We start from the raw sequence: 22,346 nt of genomic DNA on the forward strand, positions 1-22,346 counted from the left end.
CCAGAACTGTAATTAATGCTTCTCCCAGGATATATTCAGATGGATATCAGCATAGTTAAGTGGAAGAGGCATTCATTTTAGGCTCACTGTCCAATTTATCATAGATTAATGAGTTTACTCTATCAAGTCACACAACTCTGTGGTTTTAGCCAGCAGCAAAAACATGCTGGTGCTACTTAATGTATGTTGGGCTGTGGCTGTAATTGCATTTGCCACAAGTTCTGGGTGTGTGCATGTCCCACTGTCATGGATCAGCTGACATGAGAACTGGTATTTGCCTTCTCAGCTTGATGAGCTGGAGCCCTTACAGAATTTAGTTCTGAGCATTCTTGTAATGAGAAGTCAGGAGTGGTATTTGTGTCTGGTAAGCCAAGCCAGTGCACTCACAGTTGTACTGCTATAACTTCTCTAGGATATTCTCAGTATCCTGGTAAGGGAAACACCCAGAGTTGTCTTCCATTTTGTGGAAGGCTGTGAAGCATGTTTAAGGTGTTTAACGTGTGAAGTCTTGTCTAAGACTGGTTAGAAAAAGAAAAGTTGAGTTGGGCTAGCAGATATTTTGAATTTCCATTTTTATTTCTTGGTGTGCTTGGCTGTTTTCATTCTTGTCTTTGACTTTCTTGGTTGAATAACAAGAGTTACCTGTTGCCTGTGGATGGAATACCCAAGGTAAAAGTCCATAATTGATTATGTGCTTTAATTCTTTCTGTACCTTTGTTTAGCTAAACAGAAATTATCTGGATGAATCAGTGTTTAGTTCTAACATTTTGGCAATGAAATGGCTGAAATACTTTCATTCTCTTTTTCAGACATTGGTAGCACATGTTGTCTTTTTGATTTTTTTTTGCTTTCATCCATACAACAAAAGTTTGTGGTTTTTTCATTTTGGCTCACTACAAAATGTCTGGCATTCTCGTGTTTGATTTCTTTTCTCTTTCCTGGTCTTCTAAAGTGCCATCACAGAAGTTTGTTTTTGCCATTTGGGTCTTGCTGTTGTATCTTTATCTGCATCACTTTCTCTGCCAGATATGGCCTCTTGCTTTTTTAAATTTTTTTTTCATCCTTTTATTCCTGTCCTCTGTGATTTCTTGGGTTTGTTGGTATGATGTCTTAAAATTGTTTTTTGTCTTAAAAGGCTGAGTAATTGATGCTTCTAATGGTTCATCCCCAAACACTTTGCTGTCAAAAGTACCAATATTGGATTGCCAAATGGCCTTTATTATGTGATATTCTTCAGTGTTCCAAATAATCTGGAGAAAACATTATGCTGTACATCTTCCTCTGTCTGGTGTAAGGCTCAGCACAGCTGCTGCTCAGATGTCAGCTCGGATTCACTCTCCTGCTCTGCTGTGCATTCTGGCTCTGTGCGAGTGTCTCAGCAGAGAGACCTATCAGTTCATTAGCCCGGCTTAAAAGTTCAAAAGCCTGATTTTCCTCTGCTCTGGAAGAGTTTAGATATCATGTTTAGATAACAGTAATAAAAGGATGTTGTTCTTGGCTAGATGGCAATAGTGCTCAGGCACTCAAGCTAAACATAGCTTTATAAAAAGGTCTCAAGTAGTGCCCACTCTATCAGTGTTCCTGCTAAATGCAGCCACATGGAGCTGATGGTAACCATTCCCTGTTGGATGAGGGCTCTGGAGTGTCTTGACAATAGAACCACCATCATTTAATATGCTTTTAAATGCTTCTACTTAGGAAAAGCTTTTATCATAATAAATATGTATTCTAAAATGTTCTGGGCCTAAGGCTTGAGGTATTAGTGGAAAACTATGTGTATTTTTATCCTGTGATAATATGACATTGTTCATTTTCCTATTGCCTCCTATTACCCTGCCTATATCATTCCAGCTCTTTACTTACATAAAATCTTCTCCAAACTCTCCTATACAAGATTCCTTTCCCTACTTGTATATCCACTTCCTGCTGCACTTGTAGAAGTAAGCAGCCTGAGCTCTTAAGAAGTAGTAGTTGATGAATTTTTGGTTAAATATTTTAGTAGTCTTTTCTAAGAAGGAAGGCATGGAAGCATGTCATTATGTTGTTTGGAATTAATTTCCATCTTCCTCACAGCTTGCATTGTGTACTGTGTACTTCTGATTTTGATAGCACAAAATATTGGTCCTTATAAGTAATAAAGCATTTTTTTTCTAAGGAAATGAAGATGATATTAACAAATGATATTTACTCCTAAAAGTTTTTGTTTTTTTTTTTTCTGAGGCTTTTGACCCTGGCACCAGTAACCTACCTGGGAGGTTGCATAGGTGTGAACTAAAAATTAAAATTCTATTTTCTGTAAATCATGGCATTCAGTAGATACATGTAGCAAAGAATTGCTAGCTATATTGAACATGCTTATTCAAAATAATAATAACAACAACACCACCACAGCTGCATCCTTCTGCCAGTGCTGTCAATCTGCCAGTGTTATAATGATTGCTATGAGATTATACAAACCATATAACAGCAATATCCTTTTTATGCCCAAACCTCTCAGTTTGTATTTTATTCCACAACTCTCTGTTTTCTCCTAGAGTTCAATTATTTCCATAGATTATCCCCTCTTCCCTGTACCATTTTCAAGGGCTAGATGCACATCTTTCTGTCTTTAAAGGTGAGATTATTGTAGTGGCAGGTCAGTGGTGAGCCTTCTGTGCCTTGGACAAATAATAACTATTTGTCTGCATGATAAGCATTTGATGATGAGAAAAGGATCGAGCAAGCTGCATAATTCTTGTTCCTTCAGCAGTTTAAACCTTTTTTCCTTTTTCTGGTTTACACCAAATGCTGATAAGGCATTTTTCAGCAAGTACTTCCCTCCTGTAGCATCTTGGATTGCCTTGACTTTGGGACAGTATCCTTTCCCCTGTCCCAGAGTTTCTGTGTCTTAACTGCCTTTGTAATTCCAGCAGTGATAGTTCCTGAAGAAATCTCTGCTGTGACTTTGTTAAGCTGACAGTCAAATGCATGTGACTTCTCACCGTGTGATGAATGGGCTCTTTATGCAGCCTGAAACCCTGTGTTTGACTCCTTCCTTTTGTACTTTAACCTGTCAGTGATAGGAGGGAAACAAAAGAACCATTTTCTTTGCCTTTGTTCCAGTCCTCGGGTTTTCCCTGCTTGGATGATGATTCCTTTCATCTTCACGAGGTTGAACTGCGTTGTGCAGTTGACTCCTGTGGCACCGAAATGTGCCCATGAGGTAGAGACCTGTTGCTTTGAAGTGTTTGATAACCTACCGTAAGGCTCTGGAGGGACGTTTGTGTAGGGCTCAAGTCATCTGAATGGGCGGAAGAAATTTGGGTAAATCGTCCTCTGGCTTGCTTTTCAGGGAGTATAGGCTTTGAAAGGGGCACTAAATTGACCTCTGACAAATTCAGTGATATCTCCATGTACCTACAGGAGTCTTTCTAGAGCATAAATACCAAAGTGACTCGGAGGAGGAAGGCAGAAGGATTTAACAGAATTTCAGGTACAGAAGAGGATTTTTAGAGTAATTGAGGGTGAGCAAATGACTCAAGGCTTTTAACTTGAATTATAGAACTTGCTCAAAGCCTTTTCTATTACAGAAGTGTTTGCGTATTATCTACAAATGCAGACCACAGACAGACTTTCTGGTGGTGCAGTAGGGTGCATGTGAATAAATGGAATTGTCTGCTTCACTCTCTGGTGCACGCCAGCTGAGTGAAAAAGACAGGTGAAGTCTTGAAGGTCAAAGGGGCACATTGGAGTCTTAAGAATAGTCTTTCTGGAGTTAATATTTGTAAATTCTGGTTGTGTGAAATTTCATCCTTTGTAGATCTATTTGCAAGTTTCAAACCGTTCAGCTTTCTTTTCAGTCTGGCATTTTCCTATTGGTTCTTTGGGTTTATGATAAAAATCTTGGCATTTGCTTCTGCATTTGCCTTCTTCCTCCATTGCATTGCAGGTTTTGTTGGTAGAGTGTGAATGGAAGAGGCCTGGTAAAATCAAGTTTGAGGTCCCACCAACGCACATTTCATTTTGTTTGAAAGCTGATTTGGTTCAAGTGGTGTTGTTTCATAGATTTTTTTATCACATCTCCCTTTCCTTCATTTTTGCAACTCTTGGGAAGAAATGTTATTTCTTTGAAAGCATGTGGGTTGACATTTTGCTTCAGATCAGAAGATCTTAACATCTGCATTTCTCCTTCATTTGCTGTTTTAAGAACTGGAAGTAATGTGAATTTTACTCAGACTGCTAGTCACTGAAGCAAGTGCTTGAATAGCAAATTTTTTTTTTTTTTTATGGTACAGGAAAGCATTTTTGGATACACAGAGGAGAATATCTCCAAGTATTCCCACTTAAGACAATATGAAGACAATGGGACACGTTTATGGAGATGGTTTCCAGGCTCCCCAGGCCTGAGTTGGTCAGATGCAGTTGATGTGCCTGTGTTATGAACAGACTGTCAGAGCTTGAAACTGCAGAAAAGGCAAACTGGTGATCCAGTCAGCCATGCATGGGCAGTGCCCAGAAGGCTGGGAAGGTGTAGGAACATTCTCTGCATCTGCTCTGTTCCCAGAAAACTCAGCGAAGTCCCAAGGAATTTGTCCTGGGTGATGGCTTTGAGCTGCAGCTGGACTCAGCTGTGTCCTGTTATTGTGGAGTGTTTCTGTGCTTTGGGAGGGAAGTGGTGGTGCTCAGTTTGCTGCCTGCCAGCAGGTTTTGTAACCACGGCTTGCTGTGCCGTGTGTTGAAACTAGGAGAGAGAGGGAGTAGTTCTGTTTATAATTCACTGGCACAACAGTTTCCCTGGACAGGGGTTAGGTTCCTTTGTTCTCCTGGAGATCCTATCTGCCTGATTTGGGCAGCAGCAGGGGTGTGTGTCGATCTTTTACAGTGATACAAGAGAAAAAAATAGTGTTGTACTGGTGGGTTAACTTGCATCTTCCTCCAACTGTTTCAGATTGATTGACTCTGCTGTTAAGTTCAGCAGTACACTTTCAATCTCTCTTTGTTTATTTTTGTTACAGAGCATTTCTTTTTCCATAAGCCCAGCATGCTTGCTTTCTTTTTCTGCTGTCAAGCTTAACAATGGCAGAGGAGCAGAAATAGGCACAGGAGACTTTTCTGCAGTAGAAACAATTTCTACAGGCTCTGCCCCAAACTACTGCTGAGCACACGTGGGCATTGAGACTTTGGGCCCTTGTGAGATGCTGGGCACTGACAGAAAATCAGCAGTTGCTGCTGCTCAGAGATTCAACAGACCCTTTTCATCTGAAGATATGTAAAAAGGGAGCTAATTCTAATCAGAATCTTCTGGCATGGCTGCTGAAACCAAAATGTGACTTTGTCCTGGGACTATTTGCTAAATGAGTTTTGAATGTTAGTGCTTGTTTTTAATGAGTGCCAGCAAGCAGTCACCCGTGACCAGTTGTGTAAAGCTGTTTTCAAGTGCTATATTAAATGGACTGTATCTTTTATAAGAAGGTGACCTACAAAAGAAAAACACTAAACTCCAGGAACCTCCAAGTACTTGACATTTTGACCAACAGGCCTAAAGGGTTTTTGGCACTGTGCTAATGAAAGACTTTTTTTGGTCCAGTGACAGCAAAGGCAGCTTTGCACACCCTGCTTAGAGGGTGGGTGTAGTCAGCCTTTTGGAAACAGTGGTGTGCCTGTGTTTATAAGCTTGTCAGGGAGAATGTGAATTTTGAAGGACAAAGCTGTTCTTTTGAAATAACTTGGTATGTGCAGAAGTTAGGGGAAGCTAGGGAAAGTTTTGTGGTGCTGTTCATTTCCAGTTAATTTCTTATAACCCAAAGAATATAAGTTGATGAAATTCTGAAAACTGTGCAACAGGCTTTTAGGAGAAATGGCATGGCAGCACTTACTGCTGCTTCCCCCTTACAAAAGGCTGGTTGATAAAAGGTCAGTTGATAGAATGGGCACAGAGGAGTTGCTGCTGGAAAAAAGCAATCTGGCCAGCTGAAAGGGATGTTTCAGAACTGTGATTAGAAAAATAACATTTTTATATTATAGCCTTGAACGTATCTTGGCCATTATGCTGAAAGCTCTCGAATTACTGAATCTGGCACGCTGCCCCAAGGAACATAAAATGACTTGAATGTCATGTTAAGCACTATTAATCATTCATCTGATGAGATCAAGATAAACAAGAGCAAAAACTCAGAGTCATGTCTAGACTTTGTGACTTCAGTTTAATGTGGGGGATAACAGTGGTATTGTAAATGCAGCAACGTATGTTTTGTAACTGGAGTTTTAAGAAGAAAACAGTGTATAAGTACCGTGTCATATAATATGCCATGACTCAGTGTTAATCAAGACATTTGGTTTTTCTGAGCTGTCTTGCCTGTGTCTCTACCAAGGCACAGAGTTGTGTCAGGGCACTGATGAAGAAGACGGTGGGGGAGTGTCTGTCAGCACCCGAAGGAAGCAAGAATATCAGAACAGATTCTGACTGCATCATGCTTTGAAAATTCCTACTGATGGTAGGTTTAGGGCACTGGTGACATCTTGGTGGTGAATTGGCATCACAGACAGTTGAACTTTGAAACATGGGAGTTTATTAACTCCAGAGCTTAATACTACATAAGGTATGTGCATGGTCAGTTAGGCTCCTGGGTAACTGAGTAATGACTCTGTCTGAAAAGAAACTCTAATGCAGAAGACTTGTGCCCTTTCTGGGGCTTTGGAGAGTTTTATTGCAGTTGCTGGCTGTCCTGGTTTCGACTGGGGTAGCTAATTTTCTTCCTACTAGCTGGTTCAGTTCTCTGGTTTGGATTTAGAGTGAGAGTAGCATTGATAACACCCTGATGTTTCAGTTGTTGCTAAGCAGTGCTCACCCTGAGTCAAGGACTTTTCAGTGTCCCATGTTCTGTCAGTGAGGAGAGGCTGGGAGGGAGCGTGGCCAGGGCAGCTGACCCAGACTGGCCAAAGGGATATTCCAGGCCATGGAGCCCAGGACATGGACTGGGGGGAGCTGGCTGGGAGCTGCTGGTCTCTGCTGGGAGTCAGGATGGGTGTTGGTCAGGTGGCAGTGAGGGAGATGATGACCACTTTTTAGAGTAGTAGAAGGTGGCTCCATTCAGATTTCATTCTGAATTCTTTGAGTTTGCACACTTAAATGACAATATTGATGGTACTTTCTGAAGTGATGAACCAGAACTTGTTTGTCATGTGTGCAAGGAGCAGTCATGTGCAAACTCTGAAACTTTCTAGAAATCTTTAAACGGACATCAAGAAACTACAGACCTCAAGAAACTACTCTTTGCTTGAAGGCCGTTGGACATAACTTAGTCAAAAGTGGGAAAAATGTTTCTGGAATCTTTTTCTGCAGTTATGACTTGACTTCTGACAGGCTTTTCCATAGTGAGGACATTATTAAACAGTGTGTCTGTTGACAGATTTGAGAGTGATAGTATAGAAACTGTTAGTCTGTGTGAGAAGGATAAGCTGTTGTAGTAGACAAGAGAAGTATGTTGCACTTACTAGAGCAGGTTTTACTGCACTTTTCTCTGTAACAGGATCTTTGGATATGTGATCTGACATTTTTGGACTGCATTCAGATGAGAAATTCTTGTACTAAACGTAAACTTTTTTTTTTTTTTTACCTTTTGTGCTGTAGCTGTAAAAGTGAAATTTTACTGTTAAACTTACTCAATGATAATGATCAGCACTGTGCAATTGAGTGAGCTCTTGGGTTTCTTGCTCTTTGTTTGCTCTGGTGCTCTAAGTCTTGGGTTTGGGTATTAAACCTTTTTGATCCCTACCAAAATATGCTCTGCAGTTCTTGTTTAGGTGATGGTCTGTCCCTGGAAGTGTGTTGCCTGGTTCTCTGTACAAAGTGATATAATTAGGTCTGATTTCTACCTTTACCTTTACATTCTTGTCTGTCACCCTTATCACAAAAGAAGCTGTAACACTTAATGAAATAAAGTGAATATGGCTAAACCAGTAAAGCTGGTTCCTATGGATATTTTCACTTGTCTTTCAGATTCATTTTATTCTCTGGTACTGTTACTCAACTCAGATTGTGTTTCTACACCTGTTGGATAATTTCCATCTCATAGGTACCTGTACTGGTTTTTGGTAGCTTTAATACTTTGTGAATTTGCAAAGGGGGTCGGATTAAAAATGGAACAATTGCTTGGCATTTCTGTAGAGTTAAATGTCCAGACTTTTTAGAGTGTAAGTATCCAGAAGCCAAGACTTTTGGTTAATGTGAAAGACTGATCGTAGGCATTGCTGCATGTGTTCAGAAGAGTGACAGCTGCTGATTGTAACAAGTTTGCTTGTTACAAACCATGGGGTTTATTTAAAGATACTGTAAAACACTCTGAAGACTTCACAGAATTATTTAGTCAAATCTGAGATGCCTTAAAAGAAGTTGAGTAAATTTAGATGATGTGAAACATCTGAAACATCAGCCGAGTGAAAATCCCTTTGGCCTATGGTCTGCAAAGGCAAAAGTTATTCTTGAAGCATTTAATTCAGGATATACCATAGCTCATTAAAAAGTGGGAGTATCAAGACTTTTCTTCTAGGCTCTCATTTCTTGCACAGTTTTAAGCAAGTGATATTATTTACCCAGTATGTTTCTCATTTCAAAATGTGATTCTGTGGGCAGGACTTAGACACGTCCTAAAAGAATGTGCTTATGTTGTTATGGTTTAGAATTACTCGTGAATTTCTGATACAGTCAGCTGAAGAGGAGAAAATATGCGAGTCCTGAGATATGAAGGAACTAGTCACAGTGGAAATGTTACAATCTGCCTTCTGAGCAGAGGAGTGGTACTCTTTCCTTTCAGACATTGCCTTAAGAGCTGAAGGTCAACAGACTCCTTCAGATTTCCAAGTGAAATCTGGTGTTGGTGGTGCCCTCCACTGCAGATTTCTGGCTTTCAACACAGTTTACTGTTCTTCTCAGTGAGACATTACAGGAGCGAGTCAAGGGAGGATGGATGTTCCAGAACAGGCCTCCTTTTGCCTCCTTAGCAAGAAAAGGACTAAGAAGCTGAGCTTTAGTTTTCTTCCCTTGAATGCTAATTTTGCAGTTTAATGGCAGGAAGGAGATAGTAAAATCAATTCCAATTTTTGGCAGTAATCTGGACTGTGTATATGATATGAATTCCTTTTATCACCAAAAGAAGCTCAGTAATGATTTGTTTGTAGGCACATGGCCAAAATGCAAAGATTTTTGGACTAGCTCAGAAATAGCTGTGCTCTTCAAGCTTTACAGTCTGTTCAAATTTAAGCCTTCCCATCATTCTAGAAAGGGGAGTATATGCAGAGGGGGAAATGAGCATTTTTTGGCATTGAGTCACTGTGCAGACTGCAATGAATAAGGCTTTGATTCTCTAAAGGACCTTTTTTCCTTCAGTCCAGCCAGTTGTGTAAATTGAGGGTTACTAACTTGTTCACCCTGTTGGAGCTGGTTATTGTGTGCTGCTGGGGGAAGGAATTCTTAGAGTAGCTAAAGCCATAGCAGTGCTGCTTCTGTCAAATGCACTGGAACTTAAATGCCAGCCTTGCTTTTCCATAAGGCATGCTCTTGGAAACCAGAGGTTTCTTTTGGTTTCTAAATTGTGCAGGCTATCGTGAGCATCTTCTCCAGACCTCCATGGCAGGGCACTTAGACTAGTTGATCTTTAAAGCTGCCTTCTAACCCAACCCATGCTATGTTTCTATGACCTTGAGTTAATTATTTATGATATTGAAAACCGAGAATCCTAGAGAGCTCCATTAGTAGAAAAAGCCAGTAAAATTGACAGTTAGGGGAAACAATGTCAGTGAATGTTATTGAGTCTGAATGAACCCAAATTTGCTTTTTATTCCTGTGCCTAACAGGAATTTTAGAAGGATATTAAACCTATTTGCATCTTGCTGTTGCCTGGTGCTTTTCTGAATAGGACTACTGGGATAACCTAGGCAGAGTGAGTGTATTTAATACTGTCTTTTTCTGCTGAAGGATCTGCTTAGAGCTGGTCAATATATCAATCATTGCTATAAAATACAAGATACTGTTCAGGGGAGTTACTCACTGGAATGATAAATGAAGGTGAGTAGACAGTACAAGGGACATGGGGTTATCTACAAAAAATTTGTTTAGGCAATCAAATTTTCCTAGTGTGGACAAATGTGAGGTCAAACATAAAACTTGAAGGATGTGCATTGTGTATTAAATACCAGAAATTGCATTCTGGGTAAGCAAAATTGGGTCAAGAACTCGCATGAGACCTCTTAGCTTCAGTGGCTACTGCAAAGCTTAGGTACAAAACAGGTATGAACATGACATTTCTCTGTCAAAACCCCCCCAAAATATTGAAGGCTCCAGATAGCTCACTGTTGGCTGGAAGAAATCTCCTTTTATTTATTCAAAAAGGAAAATTTTAAGCAGCTTATTGAGTTAGCCTGACAGAAATAGTTAATAAGGCTTGACACTGAGGAGAGAGCTGTAACATGGGACAGATGCACAGCCAGCTCCCATCCCTGGCTTCAAAGTTCAGAGTATTAATCTGAATATTACTGATAATAATTTGCAGATAAAGTAAGTGAGGTTATATACTATATTCTCATTCACTTTGGATGGTATTATTGATACATCATCTTGATTTTCATGTTGTTAACCATGGTGTGGGGATAGGAGGGGGAAGTGTTCTGGGAAATCTGGAGGAGGCCAGTCTCCCTCTGTGCTGACTGTGGAACTTTCTTGGCGTGGCCAAGGGGTTTGTGGCAGCTCTCTGCATTAAGTCTGAAGGGTGCAAAAAGCTCCTTCTCTCTTTCCTAGCTTCCTCCAGTTTGTTTACCTTGGAAGCTGAAGTGTTGATTGGAGTCTCTGATGGGCCATGAGCATTGCAGGAAGCAAACAGGAATGTAGAATTTCCATGGACCCCTGCTTTTCTCCTCCATGGGAAGCTAGAGTGTATCAAAATATGCAGATGATGTGATAAGTCATGATAGAGCAGAAAATACCAAACTGTTCTTGTAAAGTTATTAATGATGTGTACCAGCCTGATACCTCAGCTCAGCGGATTATTTTAGTTTTCCTTTTCATAATTCCCTTGGTACACCCTGAGGAAATGAATGTTTCTCTTTATTTGAACTTGGTTAAAACTCTGATCCCTGTTACTGCTTTTTTTGATAACTTGTCTTTGTCTGACTGGCAGAAGTTTCATTGTAGTTTCTGAAATACCTTGAAAAATCAAAGGAATGAGTAAATTCCAGTACTGGATTACAAGCTGAACAGAAGTGTCAGTTAAACAGAATAGATTTTCAGATTTAGACTGCAAATTAAGGTGAAACATTTCTAACAAAGTAAAGGGATTCCCCTCCTTGGCTTACCTTTTATTACCCTGAAATGCCAGATACCTTATAGAGGCATTAACACCAGCACAGTGACATGGAAACATAAAACAGGGAGTAATCCTTTCCCAGAGATGGGAAGGCTGCAAGCCTCAGACTCCATATCTGGGATTTAATGAAGCATGACTTAGAGGAGCACTACTGGCTTCCAAACCTGCTAAAAACATATGCAGAATGGATTAGACATGTGAGTTGGTCTCAGATACCTAAGAATGTAATAATTTTTTAGTTTGTTCTTCTGAATTCCTTTCTCAGTGCCATACAAGGAGAGACGTCTTTATTTGCCAAGACCTCACATCATAGTTTTGTATGGAAAACAACATCACCTTCCTCTGTTCATCTTTCTACAAAGCATTTTCTCTGTTTTTTTTTTCCCTCCAGTGTTCTGAGGATAATAAACACAATGATGAGTCACCTCAAGAAGATGAAGGTTTTATGGCTATGTCACCTCTTCTACAAGCCCACCATGCCATGGAGAGAATGGAAGAATTTGTGTGTAAGGTAAGGATATGTCGAAACTGCCAAAATAATTTCCTTTTTTAGGAAGTTCCAGTGGGCAGCAGACTGTACTTGGAGCAACTGCAATGCTCATGTGTGGGAGAGGAGGTTCTCACTGTCCCCAAATGGGCATCTTGTGTTCTAAGCAGCCATACTGCACTTGCTCAGCATCTGTCTGTCATACAGGATTAAACTGTAGAGCGTGGGACAATAGGGATTTACAACTGAGACTCCAGAGCTGATCATGCAACTGAGGTGTGTCCCTTGAGAAACACCTGTGAGTGCAAAGCAGAACAAAAGCCTTCTGGTTCGAGGCACTTTGACTTACGTGGTCATTTGACCAGATTTCTTCAGATTTGCAAATATTTTGCTTTTCCAGCACGGTTTACATCTATGGTAGAACGAGCTTTGTCTATGACTTGAAAACAATGCTGTATTGAAACCATACATAAATAAATGCATTGTAGATTTTGTAATTGTTGACCTTGGCTCAGTTTTTGCTACTTTTTAGAGCCACTGGGCTGTGTCAGTATCTAGCCCCCCTTTCCTCACTGAAAGGAATCCTGCCCCTTTATACACTGGCTCCTGCTGGTTTTATGAACTATTTTTTGTTTTTTACAGAGGGACCCTGGTTACTTGGTGGTCTTTTGTGTATGGGATATTGTGGATTTTTGCTTTTTTGTTTGTTTGTTTGTTTTTTGTTTTGTTTTGGTGTTTGTTTGTTTGTTTTACTGTGCTTCTTTGCCTCTTTTAAAGTATTTTGTAGAGTGGATTGCGTAAAATGATTTCCATCCTTCTGTTTCTACCTCAATTTTTTGTTCATGAACTAAACCAGTTACTTTCTTGTTTAATGCATTTAAGAACCCAGTCTTTAACTGGGCTGGTTATTCTGAATGGCTTTGTTTTGCTTCTGTGCACAAGTGTGGAGAATTGATTCAAAAACTCTGGGCTCTTGTTGTTGAAACTGAAATAAGAATGTAGCTTTTTGAACTCAGTGTTTCAGGAACCTTCAGCCTTGCTCCTGTAACTCTAGCCAGCCGACAAGCCCAAGGAACCCTGCAGAAACAGCCCCGGTACATAAAGCACTTCCCTGCTCCCCCTGCCCTTGGGCTGCTGCCACACTGAAGCCTCCATGTGCCTTGTGTTACTGAAGCAGTGCTGGAACATCTGTGCACACTTATTTCCTCTGGAGCCAGCTGCAAGAATAGCTCTGTGCACAAACCCCCTCTCTCCCTTTAAAGAAGAAATCATATGGAATTGAGAGTCATGAGTCTGTTGCCTTGACTGCTCTGTCACTATTTGTTTGTGAGCTTGGGAGCATTTTTTGCTCAACCTGAATAAGGGGTTGGACTCTTCTTGCTGGGCTCTCACCCTTTCACGTTTTCTGGCCCCTGTCAGTGCTAATGGGTAGCTTCTTTTGCTAGCCTGCCCCAAATGCTAGCAGATAGACAGTCATGTTGGCTTGTGGAGGAAGCCAAGGTGGAGGAACAGGTTTGTTTATTTATTGGAGAGAGCTAAGTGTAGGCTTCTGCAATTTAATGGAAAAGGTGGCCTGGAAAATAACAGAACATAGAAGTGAACTAAATGGTTTCTCTTTATCAGCAGTAAAAATGCCCAATTGCCTTCCTGTCCAATGGAATGCTGAAACATTGCTCTGATGGCGCAGTTCATGGTAGTAGTTTTGATCTGGGAACAGTGACTGTAGCATGATAGTTCAGGTGTAAAACCTTTTCCCCAGAGATGTTCCATCAGCTCTCTTCTGTTCACTGTACTCACAGGTTAACTCCAGCACTTTAACTAATGTGAGTTTTCTGACTATTCTCGTGCCCTGCTGGAGCTCCATTCCCTGCATTTCAGTGACCTGTTTTCTCCCCCAGGTGTGGGAGGGCCGATGGAGAGTCATTCCCCACGACGTTCTGCCTGACTGGCTGAAGGACAACGACTACCTGCTGCATGGACACAGGCCGCCCATGCCTTCCTTCCGGGCCTGCTTCAAGAGCATCTTCAGAATACACACAGAGACTGGCAACATCTGGACACATCTCCTGGGTACTCTCAGCTTGCTTTACTCTAATCCTAAATCTCATCCAGTGGTTTCGTTGCTGTGGGGTTGTCAGCATTGTCATTCCACTAGTGACCTGTTCAGTTAGCAGCTTGGTATCCCTCTCCTAATTTTATCCCATCAGAGTTTGCTTCATTATGGCATTCTATACGAACAAATGCATTAAACATTTCCTGATTGTTAATAAATTACTTTAAGATCCCTCTTTTCCCAAGTGTGGAGGTGTTAATCGGGATTGCATTTCTTGCCACAGGAACATGCTTAAGTTGCAGCTTCTCCGACTGGTTTCAGCTTATGAGAGCCTTGAAGGGAAGTGGTGATGCTTGTAGAAAGAAAAGCTTTCAGTATGCATGGACCTGACACCACTGTGCCTTGCTGTTTTTCAGGATGTGTGTTCTTCCTTTGTCTGGGAATCTTCTACATGTTCCGGCCAAACATGTCGTTCGTAGCACCTGTGCAGGAGAAAGTGGTCGTTGGCTTGTTCTTCTTGGGAGCCATCCTCTGCCTCTCCTTCTCATGGCTCTTCCACACAGTTTATTGCCACTCAGAAGGTGTTTCCCGGCTCTTCTCCAAGTAAGTGCCTGGAGAACAGGGCAGGCCAAATAGGAAACAGGTGGGAAAACAGGGCTGGGATTTGTGCCTGGAGCCCCAGTGTGGGAGTTGTTCATTTCATGACTGCATGTACTTTGGAACAGAGTTGAGCAGAGATTTAATGCAGCTTCTTCTAATTATAGTTTGTTTCAGCATAAGTTCTTGTGCTGTCATTTGAGTCTTAAAACTCCATCATTTTCTGCTGTTTGGCAGGCATGTGCTTGCATCTTGCTGCTGTAAGTAATACGCCTTGAGCTTAGTTGCAGGACTTTGAATTTTTAGTGCAACCGTTACTTCTTGTCATTTCAGCTGTTCTGACTGACTTTGAACCTTAATCTTCTGTAAAACAGTTCCACAGTGTGTATCAAGATGTCTTGGTCTTTTGGTTTTACTGCACGTCCTTTTTTGGCTGGCTGCTGAATAGCTGATATTTCCTAAGACTGCTCAATTTAGGATTCTGTAATCTGTAAGACCACCTCTAAAGTAGCCCAGCAGTTAAAATCCCCTACTGAAAAATCAATTCCATCAACTTTTGCAGGAGTATTTTGTCAGGGTGTGGTAAAAAGCAGTGGTTGTAGATTTCCGTTTTTACATGGGTGTACAAAAAAACAGCGTGGTTGAAAAATTGCATTATTATTCCACTGTGGTCACTGAAGTTGATGCCCAACTAACTCATTCTTGTCAGATGCTGAAGTGTTTGCCTTGGCTGTGTTCTCAGAACATACTGTGTGCCCTGTCTTTAGAGGGCTCTTGCACTGCTTTTTTCCTCATCTGAAACTAAAATGTGAGTTTTCCTTGGAAAGCTTTGGCCTAAAGGCTGCTGAAGGTCTTGCTGATGACTGTCTCAAAAATGGCCTTCCTGGCCGTCTCTCAGGGTAATCCATACTGGAGGTGGAAGAGTTGCCATCAGCCCCTTAGCTGCAGTAGTGAGAGTAATTTAGTTGCAGTGAGAAGTAGACAGTTCCTCTGCTAAAGAAGAGTGTGTGGGTGTGAGAATTTCCAAAGATTCACATTTCTTATGTCACTGATTTTTGTTTTCTTCTAGGCTGGATTATTCTGGCATTGCACTCCTCATAATGGGCAGCTTTGTACCATGGCTGTACTACTCCTTCTATTGCAACCCTCAGCCTTGCTTCATCTACTTGATTGTGATTTGTGTCCTGGGCATTGCAGCCATAATTGTCTCACAATGGGACATGTTTGCCACTCCTGAATACCGGGGTGTAAGGGCAGGTAAGACCTGGAGTTAACTGTTCTGCTTCTTGACTGCCTTTCCTGCTTCCTACTTGCCACTTGGAAAAACTACCTTGGGAAGACTTAAAGGAGCTTAATTTTATAGACCTAATATTCTTGAATTGGGAGATTGGTGAGTTTTCTTTCAGCATTTACTGTAGCCAGCTGGAGGCATGGATAAGGGCTGGTGCAAGTTCTGGAAGTGCATCCTGAAATGGACAGTAACACATGCAGTAGGAGAGGTGCTGCAAACGATTTCTAGCTGTATCTAGCAACTTTGCTCTCTCAAAAACTGACTGACTGCTTGGTGTGTGTATGTGTACTTGCAGTGCTTGTGCCTTTTTTATAACATTAGCAAATCATTGAAAGATTGAATTAATCTGAATGATTTGCCTGGCTAAAACACAGAGTTAAGATAAAGACTGTTTTTCTCTTCACATCAAAAGAACAAAACCAGATTGGATTTCACATTTTGAGGTAGGAAGAAAGAGAGCTTTAGGGGGCAGCTATGGAATGTGCACACAGCTGGGTTGAATAGTAATGTTTCTTGTTTCTTAACCTGCACATGCTGCCTACAGTAAATCTAGATTTCCTGGACAGGTTTGGGCACCGTCAGAGCATTCAGCTCTCTCAAACTTAAAATCTCTTAAAATAATCTGGACATGATTATTCCGCCCATGCCCACTGTTTTTACAAGTTTTCTGTCCTTGCTGCTAAAATCTAAACAAATAAGCAGCGTTCTCTTATATGACAGATCAGATGAGCACAGATGCTGCTTTTCTGTTTCCTAGGAGTACTTGTGCAGAGTGTGTTAACCAATCTCTTTGTTGTGTCTCCTTGTCTTGCTCTTGAGCCGTTGTGGTGAAGGGAGGCTCGGTCTGTGTGGTCTCAGTTCCCTCTACAGGCTGGGAGCAGGAACTGGCCTCACGTACACTGCAGCTGCAGGCACAACCAGTAAATGAGATATTCCAGATAAATGATTTTCTGCTGGAACACAGAACCGGGTAGCTTCTGGTATATGAAGGAAGTTTGTGCATTCTTTAGCTTCCTTTCCAATAAATCTCTTCTGGGGACCTGCAGCTTCAAGAGCTGTCCACCTCTCTGCCGCTTTGGCGAATACTGAGTTTTCCTTCCGTAGCTTTTGTGTTTTCATTGTCTCCCTTTGCCACCACTGCCTTCAAACCTGACTCTCCCGCATTTTCTTTACCTCCCAGGAGTATTTCTAGGTCTGGGTCTTAGTGGGGTAATTCCCACTCTGCACTTTGTCATCTCTGAGGGGCTCCTGAAAGCAGCCACAATGGGGCAGATAGGCTGGCTGGCACTCATGGCATGCCTGTACATCACTGGTGCTGCACTATATGCTGCCCGCATCCCGGAGAGATTCTTCCCTGGCAAGTGTGACATCTGGGTGAGTTTACTGAGGGACTGGATGAGGAGACCAGTTTGAAAGCTGGTTCGGTTCCCCTTGAGCCTGAAGGATGTTGTGTCAATGTTTTCTTATTGCAAGTATCACACCGCTGCACCAGGAGCAATAGGTCTTCAGGGGCCAAAAGGCTCTGGGCTCTCTGAGCCTGGCTTAGCTGGTGCCTCTCTTCCCAAATTGTCACCACCTGGCTGGTCTGAGTAACTGCTGGTGTGCAGATTCACCTCAGTACATTTCTGGACGGCTTTAATAGGTGGGCAAGGAACTGCCATTGTGTGTGTGTGTTGAGGATCCTGCAAAGACACGTCTTTACCTTGCTCCTGTGCAGAGCAGTACATGGTTATTTCACTGATGTTCAGTGTGTTCTCTGGAATCTTCCCCGTGTCTGGCTCCTCATCTTGTACAGCCAGTGTAAATGCTGGACAGAGATGGTAGGCACAGGGGGATCTCTGGCCCAGGAGAAGGGATAGTGGGGTGAGCCCAGAAGTGGGTGGGTGGGGGTATCTTGGTGTGAGGGAAAGAATCATGAAGACTGGAGGAGAAATACCTGGGGAAGATGTAAGGAAAGGAGCTGGGTGGAGCAAGAGCAGAGATGAGGGGAAGTGGACTTTTGGAAGGCCACTGTACTTGAACTTAGGATAGTTTTAAGACCCCTGAGGAAGACTAGAAGTGAGAATGAGACCTGGGTTGTTTGAGCAGCTTGTGAACAGCAGCATTTTACTTGGTTTGTTTGTTTCTTTAATAAGCTAAGCTCCAAAAGCACTGGTGTGCCATCAACTCTTTTCCAAGCTTCCCATGAAGCCTGCAAATACACATTTGTAGGAATATTTCAGGAGCATTATCCATATTGGTATGGCTTCCCTCAGACAGGGGCATGCTTTGTCGTGTAGCTGCCTCACAGTTTTCATTCTGCTCTACTCCAATCAGGGACATCCTGGGCATTCACTCAAAACATCCAGTTGTTTCTAGGTTTTAATATAATACCACTTTTTCTGTTCTGTTTCTCTGTGGTGGAGAAATAAAACACCAGCATGCAGAAAGTTGGTTAAACTTATGCCTGTGAGCAGAGCAGAGTTTGTACCTGTTATGGGTATGAGAGGACCCTTTTTGCCCATGAATGACCACCGTGTGTGTTGTGGGAGAGCTAATTTTAAGTGTGTCCTGCTTAAGCCTTTTGCGTGAGGTTCAGAAATTCTCCTGGTCCCTTTGCAAAGATGAGTTACAGGAGTTCTGTAGCCCATTTTTTGGTTGACCAGCTGCTTTGGATGACTCTGAAGGGAATGGGGGGATGCGTGTGTGTGTGTGGAAATCTGATTATTTTGCTAAAGACTGTGGAGGGGTGGGCTTCACCAGCCAGCCTGGAGAGCTCTGCAGCTGAACGTGGGGCAGTGCTCAGTGTTAATGTGTACTTCAGCTGAGTGTGGGCTTTGGGAGCAGCACTGCTCGGGACTGAAGAGAGGTGTTTCCTTCCCGCAGTTCCACTCCCATCAGCTGTTCCACGTGTTCGTGGTGGCCGGCGCTTTCGTGCACTTCCACGGGGTGTCCAACCTGCAGGAGTTCCGCTTCACGGTGGGGGGGGGCTGCTCGGAGGAGGAGGGGATGCAGTAGGAGCAGCCTCCAGCCCCGGATCGCAACCAAAAGAGAAGCCGCCGGCGCGAGTGTGAAGCATCCAGGCTTAGCAACAGGAATACCTAAGAAGAATCCAAGTTTCAGCTGATGAGGCATGGAGCTTCATGGGGATTCTGACTAACCGAGATAAATTCTATACCTCAAGCAATGGAATAAATCAATTTGAAGACCAGGAAATTCTGAAAACCTAATTTATTCTTGGGATCTACAGATTGAGCTACAGAGGACCCTTTCCAAATCGGCTTCTGTTCAATGCCATATTTATTTGTAGAATTGGGGAGGGATAGCTTAGCAGTTTCCTTTTTTTAAAAAAAAAAAGAAAAAAAAAAGTCAAGGTTAAATTTATATCCTCTTGGAGGGTTTGGGCGTTGATTTTAGATGCTGTTTTGGGAGAAAAACAAATTGTAAATAAGATTTCTAACTTTCTGTTTAAATAAAATTTATATAAATGTTTTAAACAATGGGTGGGGGGAAAAGGGTTTTTGTAAAGAATGCAACATGCAAGTACCACACACTGTTTCAATTTTGCACAAAATAAACGATTGCAGGAGGACCAGGTAAAATTCCCAGGAGTGAAGCACGCTGGCCCTGTAGATTTTCCTGGTGGCCAGCATGCCCTGGGCAATGCGGGGTCCTGGCCAGCACCTGGAGTAGGTTCAGGACATGTACACAAGGGTTGTGAAGGCTGCATTAATCCTGGTGTCAGCTGGGTCACAGCATGAGCAAATGGATTTGCTCCAGTACCTGGAAAGGTGCATCTGCTCCCTGCCCCAGTGTGGGGGACAGCGGCATTCCCAGCCTGTGTGCAGAGGGACGTTTGGGGTCATGGATGCTCCAGTTGGTTGGTTTGGGTCTCACCCCAGGAACTGGAGCGTGGTGGGATGGCAAACAGTCCAACTCCATCAGTGCCTGCCTACAGCCAGAGGCCCCCAGGGAGAGGATGGTTGCCATTTGCTTCGTTTGCTCTGAGGGGTGATGGCAAGAGACGTGTCAGGAGATCGTTGAGCATGTGAGGGGAAACAGAGGTCGGGTTAAGATGGACTGGAAAGAGGAAGCTGTGTGCTTCAGGACTTGGAGTTAACGGGCACTGCAGACCTCAGGCACACCACCATCCTGTGTGTCAGGCTCCATATGCCAAAGCAGTTTGCAGGTTTTTCTTTTTAGGAGGATTATATCCCTAACCAGCCCAGTGCAGTTCCTTTTTTTTTTTTTTTTTTTTTTAACTTTTGTCCTTAGGTCTGCTTTCCATGTGTGCTTTAGCAATGGGACTGCTGGTATTTCTTAAGCCTAAACCTGAGAGTTCAGCTGGATTGCTGTGGAGCAGACACACCTCCTATATAAAGGGAGGTAAATACCCTTCTCCTGTGTAATTGATGTAGCTTGAGCTTTGGAGCCCAGTCAGAAGCCAGACTGAAGGAGAATCTTTGGAGTTGTAAGGTGAAATGTGAACATTTTGTTTGTTATGGCACAGGTATTGCTTGGAGGCTTTAGCTGGAAATTCAGAGTAATTACCTCTCTCACAGATGAGTTAAACAGCTCATACCATGCAGTATTTCACAGGCAAGGAAGGTAAAGGGTGGTCAGTTGTTGTGTGGGGTGTTTTTTTGTTGTTGTTGGGTTTTGGTTGCTTTTTTTTTAGTTTTTTTTTTAGATTTCCTCAAGTTTCAGTTTGCATTCTTCAAGAGAAAGAGATGGATTACAAAGATCTTCCCATACCTTGGATGTCACCATGTGTTTTGGGGAGTTGCTTTGTCTGATGGAGTCAGGTAGAAGCAGAATGCCCTCCTAAAGCTGAGTTAAGGCTTCACCCCTGGAGTGGAGCAAGGCCAGCTGCAGGAGGTGCTGCAGCAGCCTGCAAGTTCAGAGGGATGTGTTCTCAGTAAGATCCTGACACTGCATGTCTGTAGGGCTGGAAGGAGTTTATCCCAGGTCTGTGGTGTTTAAATGAAGGAAAGGGCAGTATTACCTTGGATGTAAGGGCTGGTAGCACTGGCATCCCAGACAAGGCTGGGGAGGTGCCTGGAGGGATGTGCTGGTGTCTGAGCCAGGTGTGGCACATATCAGAATCAGAGCTGGCTGGAAGGTGCTTTGGGATACCTCTGAACAGTACCAGCAGAAGCAGCAGCCTCCATCCTGGGTCATCCCACATTCACTCCTCCAAGGGTGATTGTAACCTGGTCCTACACAGCACAGAACTATTACAAAAACACAGTACTCCACCTGCTATTCTTAACCCAGTCAGTCTCTGTTCAAGAAGTTTGTGTGTTCCAATAAAAACAACCTAGCTGTGCACTTTTCTGTAGCTTTTGCTGAGAACTCTTCCCAGGTTGGCACCTGAATGCCTTACTCTCAGCAGTCAGAGGCTTGCTTGCTCTGTGTGCAGGTTATTGCCATAGAATAGTTAGGACCTACAGCTTCTTTCCTTCCCCATTAAATAGTGGCCTTGTTCAGTATATTTCTTTTTAACAATTGCTTACTGTTGGAAGCAATGAAGCACATTCTGGGGTTTTGATGGCTGGGGACTCTGGTGATGGTTCCATATAAGATGGGATCTTATTACTTGCTGTATTCTTAACTTCTGCTAATAAAAGAACCAAAATGATTATTGTCTGATCTGGGTCTTTCTATGCTGTGTGGGCAAGAGGGGACAAGGGTGCAAAAGCACAAGAGCTGGGGGGAAGAGAGGGTTGTTGCTGGAGATTTTGGTGGTTTTGGGCAAAATTTTAGGTGAGTTGAGATAAAAGAAGTTCAGGAGGCTTGGACTTTAAATTCCTGGTGTAGAGGAAATGCCTCCCACCTTGTGTGCATGTAGAGAGGACTGATCTGGTGTGCAGGCTTAGGGGCTGGCACCAGTGGAGTTTGGGCAGGGAGAGGGGCTGGGGGTGGCCAGAACAGCCTGTGCCCAGTTTCTGCTGTTCCTTGGCTGTCAGCTGAGGTCTGGGAACTGCCTGCAAAGATAACACCTAATCCTGCTCTTGTGCTGGCTCCCACCAGGTCTGGGTGTCCACAGCTGAGCTGTGCTTTTTGTCAGCTCCTTCACTCAGGGGCTGTGTTCTGCAGTGACTGTAAGAGAGACAGCTCCTGTTTATGACCTCAACAGCTTGATGGATGTCTCAGGATGGATCATTATTACCATTATTATTATTATTGTTACTTTAATGAAAAGCAAATTCAAGGAACATGGAGAATGTCGGTATCAGATTTCACACAAATTACACTAAAAGTAGCTGCCATATTTGAATATGAATTGGGTTTATTTTGGTTCCAGAAAGCAGAGTGATATTTAAAAGTTGTCTGGGCAGGATAAAATTGTATGTCCCGCCTCCTCTGTGTGTAGTTGTGTTCATGCTCTGCTTCATTCATTGCCAAGTACTCTGAGCATGGATTAAAGTGCTGCAATCAAGGTGAGTGTCTGAGGCCATTGCCTGACTTTCTAACGAGCTGGAAATAAATGAAATATATGATTAGGATGTAAGAGCTGACTGGTTTAGTTGGAGCTATTAAAGGCTTCCCTGCCAAACTGAGTTCTTTTCCCCTTTCTCTTTTTCTTTTTTTTACCTGCCT

General features: G+C 42.6%; 1 protein-coding gene across 5 annotated transcripts in view; it reads left to right on the forward strand.

Annotated features, from left to right (window-relative positions):
• ADIPOR2 (adiponectin receptor 2) overlaps positions 1 to 21,384 on the forward strand; it is a 44,902-nt gene extending 23,518 nt beyond the window's left edge. For 4 of the 5 annotated variants that reach the window (XM_066319408.1, XM_066319410.1, XM_066319412.1 and 1 more), the window contains 7 exons: positions 11,728 to 11,847; positions 12,840 to 12,917; positions 13,722 to 13,893; positions 14,293 to 14,479; positions 15,543 to 15,730; positions 16,945 to 17,138; positions 18,630 to 21,384. In XM_066319408.1, the coding sequence (XP_066175505.1) occupies positions 11,728 to 11,847; positions 12,840 to 12,917; positions 13,722 to 13,893; positions 14,293 to 14,479; positions 15,543 to 15,730; positions 16,945 to 17,138; positions 18,630 to 18,761 (1,071 nt within the window). In that variant the 3' untranslated portion in view covers positions 18,762 to 21,384. The remainder of the gene's footprint in view (positions 1 to 11,727; positions 11,848 to 12,839; positions 12,918 to 13,721; positions 13,894 to 14,292; positions 14,480 to 15,542; positions 15,731 to 16,944; positions 17,139 to 18,629) is intronic. The other variant, XM_066319413.1, reaches the window with a different exon arrangement.
• Positions 21,385 to 22,346: the final 962 nt, after the last annotated feature.

Source organism: Sylvia atricapilla, chromosome 5 (assembly GCF_009819655.1).
Source record: "Sylvia atricapilla isolate bSylAtr1 chromosome 5, bSylAtr1.pri, whole genome shotgun sequence".
NCBI classification, from domain to species: Eukaryota; Metazoa; Chordata; class Aves; order Passeriformes; family Sylviidae; genus Sylvia; species Sylvia atricapilla.